This window comes from Scyliorhinus canicula, chromosome 8 (genome assembly GCF_902713615.1).
Source record: "Scyliorhinus canicula chromosome 8, sScyCan1.1, whole genome shotgun sequence".
Taxonomy (NCBI): Eukaryota; Metazoa; Chordata; class Chondrichthyes; order Carcharhiniformes; family Scyliorhinidae; genus Scyliorhinus; species Scyliorhinus canicula.
This window is the reverse complement of record NC_052153.1, coordinates 192,998,430-193,006,070: the sequence shown is the minus strand read 5'-3', so window position 1 is coordinate 193,006,070 and position 7,641 is coordinate 192,998,430. Positions and strand designations below refer to the sequence as shown.

The following is a 7,641-nucleotide window of genomic DNA, read 5'->3' as shown; positions in this document are numbered from 1 at the left end:
AGTAACCCCACCCAACACTAAGGGCAATTTTGGACACTAAGGGTAATTTAGCATGGCCAATCCACCCAACCTGCACATCTTTGGACTGTGGGAGGAAACCGGAGCACCCGGAGGAAACCCACGCAGACACGGGGAGGATGTGCAGACTCGGCACAGACTGTGACCCAAGCCGGAATCGAACCTGGGACCCTGGAGCTGTGAAACAATTGTGCTATCCACAATGCTACCATGCTGCCCGTACATTACCCTAGTGACCAGTGAGGATTTACAAGACTGGGGAGGAAACCAGGTTCCGCCGACTGTCCCAGGAAGGGAAAGGAAGAGAAAACACAGCACAAGCAGACCAGAGTTTTATATCAAACAACCTTTATTGATTTTTACAAAATTATAAAATGTCACAAAATTCGAGGTCGAAAATTAAAAGCAAAGCTCAGCTTTATTGCAGTTCAGTCAGACAGCTTATCATGATGGCATGGAAGGGAATATTTACAAAGGCAGATAAATTGTGCAGAGAAAGATCCCATATCCAACCTCCAGGATAGCGAGGGACTGAAATAAGGGAGATCAGACACACGGTTAGACGCTGTCCCCGTGTGTGAGGGAAGACTAGGGAAGCCATGGAGTTTGACTGAACATTCAACATCAATATTCACATTGTTCTGGGATAAAGCTTTATCTCTCTCTCTCTCTCTCTCTCTCTCGTACTGGATTATGTGATTTCTCTTGGTAACTACTGGCGACACCACCTCAGGGATGTGAAGCATGTGTTGGATACAGAGTAAAGCTCCCTCTACCCTGTCAAATCTCACAAGGGTATCCCCAATGCGTTTTCCTTCACCACACTAGCCCCGCCGAGCTCTCTGAATAGGATTTAGTATTAAATGAATGCCAATTTAGTGGTGGTTTTGTGCTGGGAGTGTCACCTCTGGGGCCTGACTGCACTATGGCCATTCATTCTGGCACACAGTCCACCACTGGGGACAGGAGAGAGGAGAGGTTGAAAGGTAAATTGGTCAGAGTCAGGAATTGTTCACAAATACATCCTTCACTCTGACCTCAAGTAATGTTCACAACTTTGGTACTTTGTATCAACTTTGGTATTTGCTCATTATTTTTCCTATTAACGCCGGTGGAAAGATCTGGAAGGTTCAATCATCATCACCTCTCCTCACGCCCGTCGCCTTCTGCAAAGAAAATAATTAATATCTGTTAGAAGAGTTGGGAGCCAGATCCTTAGATACTGAAGAGTAAACATGGGGGTGTGGGAGGGGATTAAATGGGTGGGTAGAGTCAGTGCTGGGGGAGAGTGTACATGGGGATGTGGGAGGAGAGTGAATGGGTGGGTAGAGTCAGTGCTGGGGGAGAGTGTACATGGGGATGTGAGAGGGGAGTGAATGGGTGGGTAGAGTCAGTGATAGGGGAGAGTGTACATGGGGATGTGGGAGGGGATTAAATGGGTGGGTAGAGTCAGTGATAGGGGAGAGTGTACATGGGGATGTGGGAGGGGATTAAATGGGTGGGGAGAGTCAGTGCTGGGGGAGAGTGTACATGGGGATGTGGGAGGGGAGTTAATGGGTGGGTAGAGTCAGTGCTGGGGGACAGTGTACATGGGGATGTGGGAGGGGATTAAATGGGTGGGTAGAGTCAGTGATAGGGGAGAGTGTACATGGGGAGAGTGTACATGGGGATGTGGGAGGGGAGTGAATGGGTGGGTAGAGTCAGTGATAGGGGAGAGTGTACATGGGGTGTGGGAGGGGATTAAATGGGTGGGTAGAGTCAGTGATAGGGGAGAGTGTACATGGGGAGAGTGTACATGGGGATGTGGGAGGGGAGTGAATGGGTGGGTAGAGTCAGTGCTGGGGGAGAGTGTACATGGGGCTGTGGGAGGGGATTAAATGGGTGGGTAGAGTCAGTGATAGGGGAGAGTGTACATGGGGGTGTGAGAGGGGAGTGAATGGGTGGGTAGAGTCAGTGATGGGGAGAGTGTACATGGGGATGTGGGAGGGGATTAAATGGGTGGGTCGAGTCAGTGAGGGGTGTTGGGGAAGGAGGCAAGGAGAGTGGGAGATGGAAAGGGGTCGCGTGGGGTGTTGGAGTTGGAAGGGGAGGGGAGTAGGCTGATTGGAAGGGGAGTGGGAGAGGGGGGTTGGAAAGGGGAGTGGGGGGCGGGAGTTGGCAGTTGAGACGGGAGGGGAGTAGGGTGCTCGAAACGGGAGTGGGAGAGGGGGGTTGGAAAGCGGAGTGGAGGACGGGAGTAGGGTGCAGGGAAGGGGAGTGGGGGAGGGGTGTTGGAATTGGGAGGGGGAGTGGGAGAGGGGGGTTGGGAGTTGAGAAGGGGAGCGGGGGAAGGGTGTTGGAGTTGGAATGGGGAGGGGGAGGGGAGTAGGGTGCAGGGAACAGGAGTGGGGAGGGGAGTTGGGAGGGGAGGGGAGTAGGGTGCTGGGAAGGGGAGTGTGGGAGGGGAGTGGGAGTTGGGAGGGGAGGGGAGGGGTGTAGGGTGCAGGGAAGGGAGTGGGGGAGGAGAGTGGGAGTTGGGAGGGGAGGGAAGTAGGGTGCAGGGAAGGGGAGTAGGGGAGGGGTGTTGGGAGTGGGATAGGGGGTTGGGAGTTGAGAAGGGGAGCGGGGAGAGGTGTTGGAGTTGGAATGGGGATGGGGAGGGGAGTAGGGTGCAGGGAAGGGGAGTGAGGGAGGGGAGTGGAGTTGGGAGGGGAGGGGAGTAGGGTGCAGGGAAGGGGAGTGGGGAGGGGTGTTGGAGTTGGAATGGGGAGGGGGGTAGGGTGCAGGGAAGGGGAGTGGGGGAAGGGTGTTGGAGTTGGAATGGGGAGGGGAGGGGAGTAGGGTGCAGTGAAGGGGAGTGAGGGAGGGGTGTGGAGTTGGGAGGGGAGGGGAGGGGAGTAGGGTGCAGGGAAGGGAGTGGGGAGGGGTGTTGGAGTTGGGAGGGGAGGGGGAGGGGTGCAGGGAAGGGGAGTGGGGAGGGGTGTTGGAGTTGGAATGGGGACGGGGAGGGGAGTAGGGTGCAGGGAAGGGGAGTGGGGGAGGGGTGTTAGAGTTGGAATGGGGAGGGGGAGGGGAGTAGGGTGCAAGGAAGGGGAGTGAGGGAGGGGAGTGGAGTTGGGAGGGGAGGGGGGGGGGGGGTGTAGGGTGCAGGGAAGGGGAGTGGGGAGGGGAGTTGGGAGGGGAGGGGAGTAGGGTGCTGGGAAGGGGAGTGTGGGAGGGGAGTGGGAGTTGGGTGGGGAGGGGAGTGGGAGTTGGGTGGGGAGGGAGTAGGGTGCAGGGAAGGGGAGTGGGGGAGGGGAGTGGGGGAGGGGAGTGGGAGTTGGGAGGGGGAGTGGGAGAGGGGGGTTGGGAGTTGAGAAGGGGAGTGGGGGAATGGTGTTGGAGTTGGAATGGGGAGGGGGAGGGGAGTAGGGTGCAGGGAAGGGGAGCGGGGGAATGGTGTTGGAGTTGAAATGGGGAGGGGGAGGGGAGTAGGGTGCAGGGAAGGGGAGTGGGGAAGGGAGTTGGGAGGGGAGGGAGTAGGGTGCTGGGAAGGGGAGTGGGGAGGGGAGTGGGAGTTGCGAGGGGAGGGGAGTGGGGGAGGGGAGGGGAGTGGGGGAGGGGAGGGGAGTGGGGGAGGGGAGGGGAGTGGGGGAGGGGAGGGGAGTGGGGGAGGGGAGGGGAGTGGGGGAGGGGAGGGGAGTAGGGTGCAGGGAAGGGGAGTGGGGGAGGGGTGTTGGTGTTGCGAGGGGAGGGGAGTAGGGTGCAGGGAAGGGATGTGGGGAGGGGTGTTGGAGTTGGGAGGGGAGTAGGGTGCAGGGAAGGGGAGTGGGGAGGGGAGGGGTGTAGGGTGCAGGGAAGGGGAGTGGGGAGGGGTATTGGAATTGGGAGGGGAGGGGTGTAGGGTGCAGGGAAGGGGAGTGGGGAGGGGAGGGGTGTAGGGTGCAGGGAAGGGGAGTGGGGAAGGCTGTTGGAGTTGGGAGGGGAGTAGGGTGCAGGGAAGGGGAGTGGGGGAGGGGACTGGGAGTTGGGGGGGAGGGGAGTAGGGTGCAGGGAAGGGGAGTGGGGGAGGGGACTGGGAGTTGGGAGGGGAGGGGTGTAGGGTGCAGGGAAGGGGAGTGGGGGAGGGGACTGGGAGTTGGGAGGGGAGGGGGAGAAGTGCTGGGAATGAGAAAGTGAAGGGTGAGAAGTTGGGAAGTGAGAAGAGATGAAGAATTTAAGTTAAAACAAACCGAACCCTCACCTTTTATTCTGGGGTCGGCGTTTCCTTTTTTGTTGTGCCTTTGGTTTCTTCCTCATGTCGACCTTGTGCATCAGAGCTGTCACCCATTCTGCATCCGGGGGGGCGCACAGGTGTTTACTGTGCTTAGTCAGGAACCTGGTGGACAGGTGAAGGGTCAATGTTAGCCATCTACTCTAAAACCCAGGTGAAGAAAGAGTCAGACATGATGAAGAGACTCTGTAGCCTGTGCTCCCCACAGGCCCCCCACACAAGGACATCTGTGTCTCCTCGACGTGGGCCACTTTGCTACTCAGGTTTCAACAAATTTGCCTCTGTGTTCAAGGCTCCAGACTCAATACCCTTAACCTACTTCTCGATGTCACGTCCTGCTCCCTTGACCCTTATCCCTCTGATCCTTATGGCTTTAACCAAATAGAGACTCACTGATACGGCATATTGATCAGGCGTTGTATAGAATAGAACCACACAGCTCAGCACAGCTTTGTGCCCGTGTCGTTCTGTACAACAATGTCCACCTCCACCCCCCCCCCCCCCCCCCCCCCCCCCACCCCACCCCCAGCCTGCTCTTTCCCAGTAGCCCAGTAAATCCTTCCTATCCAAGTCTTTATTCAATCCCCCGTCTCCCTTTTGAAAGTTACGGTGAGATATTTTTCTGCTGTTCATGAGGGATCAACTTTACTTCTTTTGAGACATGGTTGCATTTAATCTGAGATAGGGAAGGGGGTCAAATTTACACTTGCCCGAAAGTATCTGCAAGCGTGTACGGATGTGTGTGTGTGAGTGTGAGTGAGTGTGTGTGAGTATGTGTATGAATGAATGTGTGTGAATGTGTAGGAGTGTGCGTGTATGGATGAGTGTGTGCACGTGAGTGTGCATGTGAGGGTGTGAGCAAGTGTGTTTGAGTGAGTACGCGTGAGTGGAATGTGTGTGTGTATAGGAGACTGAGCGTGAGTGAGTATGTGAGTAATGTGTGCGTGTGGTGTGTGTGTGTGAATGAGTGTGCGAGTGAACGTATGAGTGTTCTTCTGTGAGTCTGTGAGTCTGAGTGTGTGTGTGTGAGACTGAGTGTGATTAGGTGAGGGTGTGAGTGTGAGTGTGTGTGAAGTGTGTGTGTGAGCAGATGAGTGTGTTTCTATGGGTCTGTGAGTGTGTGTGTGTGTGCGTGACTGAGTGTGAGTAGGTGAGGGTGTGAGTGAGCAGATGAGTGTGTTTCTATGAGTATGTGAGTGTGTGTGTGCGAGACTGAGTGTGAGTAGGTGAGGATGTGAGTGTGAGTGAAGTGTGTGTGAGTGAGCGGATGAGTGTGTTTCTATGAGTATGTGAGTGTGTGTGTGTGTGCGAGACTGAGTGTGAGTAGGTGAGGGTGTGAGTGTGATAGCGATGTGTGTGAGTGACCATATGAGTGTGTGTGAATGTGAGTGTGTGAATGATGTGTGTGTGTGTATGTGGGCATTTGTGCAAGCACATACATGTATGTGTGTAAGTCTAGTAAACTCTGGATTGGCTGTGCCATCCTCCATGGTACCGTATGATGGGTATCTGACCTCATGCCCGTGCTCTCACCCCACTGACCGAAACCAATTCAATTCAGGACCAGAGAACAGAACAAAGGGAAGGATTGGATTGGCCTGAATGGACAGGCACGTGTTCGATCAATGGAGTGCAGAGAAATGTGAGGAGATGCATTTTGGCAGCGTGATGGAGAGGGACATTAAATACACAATGGTCCAGTTCGAAAGAGTGTGCCCGGACAGAGAGGCCTGGAGGCTCATCGATGTTCGAAGGTGGTAGGTCCCATTGAGAGAGTGGTCAGTAACGCACATGGGAGCCTGGACTTTGTAGACGGAGGTACTGAGTGCAAAGGAAGTTAGGCTGAATCTTTATAAATCTCTGGTTAGGCCACAACTGGAGAATTGTGTCTCGTCCTAGTCACCATGCTTTGGGGAGGATGTGAGGGCCCACGAGAAGGTGCAGAAGAGATTTACTGGAATGGTTTGAGGGAGGGGAGTGTTTCGGTTATAAGGTTGGACTGGAGAGTCTGGGGTTGCTCTCCGTCGAGCAGCGGACATTGAGGGGGGGGGGGGGGATTAGATCGAGGTGGGCACGATTATGTCAGGTTTAGATCAAGTGGACAAAGACAATTTTTGGAGGAAATAGACGTACAGGGATAGAGTCAGGAGCGGGATTGACTGGATCGCTGCACATGGATGCGATGGGCTGAATGGTCTCATTGTGTGCCCTAAATGACTCCCAAGCACCCAAAGGTGGGAGAAGGTGTGACAGAAAACCCGGAGTCAGTACTCACAAGATGGCGTGGATTCTGCAGCCGTTGCCGGCCAACTGTATTTTGTAACCTTTCACGATGTTTGATGGAATCCGTTTGTCCCCGGTGGAAAGGCAGCAATCTTCCGAAGTATTGTCGTTCTCACTGGCTGGAGAGAAGATTAAACAGAGAGTCAACATTCCTTCACTGATCAGTGGAGGGTCTCGTCCTACCCCAGGCACCTAACCTTGTTTCATCTCTGCTAACCCTACGAGCGAGTGCGGCCAGGTTGCGATTAGCCAGGGAACACGTGCCCTGGGCTGGGGGAGAAAAGGCCGGAGGGAGAACGGGAAGGTGGAGGTGGTTGGAGTTGAAGAATGGGTGCAGCGATTTTAGCAGGAACTCTCCTGATGGATCACAAGTGCACCTGGAGCTCTTTCCCCCTCCCTCCCCAGCTGCTGACTGCCTTCCTGTGCATTGTCAAGGCTGCAATGTCCAACCTGGGCATGCTCGGAAAGCAACGGAGAGGCAGAGGAGGAAACGTGGAATGACACAGGACAGGAGGCCATTTGCTCCTTTCTGTCGCTACCTGCCATAGAACCACAGAATCCCGACAGTGCAGAAGGAGGCCGTTTGGCCCATCGAGTCTGCATCAACCCTCTGAAAGAGCACCCTACCTCGGCCCACTCCCCCCACCCTATCCCCGTAACTAAGTCACTCCTGCCTCGGAAGGCACGACTGACCTTGTGAGCCGCTGCGCAGAGTGGCGGAGATGATGAAGAGGAGAGCGAGGGTGGAGAAGACGGTGTTCTTCATGGTGAGGTGCAGGCAGAGACTCTTCGGGCAATTTTCTCCCTCTCTCCTGGGCTGCCTGTTGCTCTGTGCTGCTCTCCTCGATTCAGCCTCAGCTATTTATACTCTCCAGTGGCTAGAGTTTCACATTGACTCACCACTTTCTACTAACCGCAGAATTCGGCTGCCAGCCTCTGATAGGCTCTCCCAACTATTTATCTTGGCATTGTTCCCATGCTTGAAGCAAGTCGCTGTCAATCGGCCAGCCGCCTTTGCTTTTCTTGTTAGATCTTGAAGTCTGTCCCAACTCTTCTCCCACCCATCCATCCCGATACATACATCCCATCCAAACTCTTTCAAGGTTATA

General features: G+C 55.0%; 1 protein-coding gene across 1 annotated transcript; it reads right to left on the bottom strand.

The window, feature by feature from the left end:
• Nucleotides 1-349: 349 nt before the first annotated feature.
• LOC119970776 (C-C motif chemokine 19-like) lies at nt 350-7,416 on the bottom strand. Its single transcript, XM_038805936.1, has 4 exons — nt 7,226-7,416; nt 6,525-6,651; nt 4,220-4,354; nt 350-1,184 (listed from the first exon to the last, which is right to left on the bottom strand). The coding sequence occupies exons 1-4, from the start codon at nt 7,296-7,298 to the stop codon at nt 1,169-1,171; spliced, it is 351 nt and encodes a 116-aa protein (XP_038661864.1). The 5' UTR covers nt 7,299-7,416; the 3' UTR covers nt 350-1,168.
• Between the last annotated feature and the right edge of the window lie 225 nt (nt 7,417-7,641).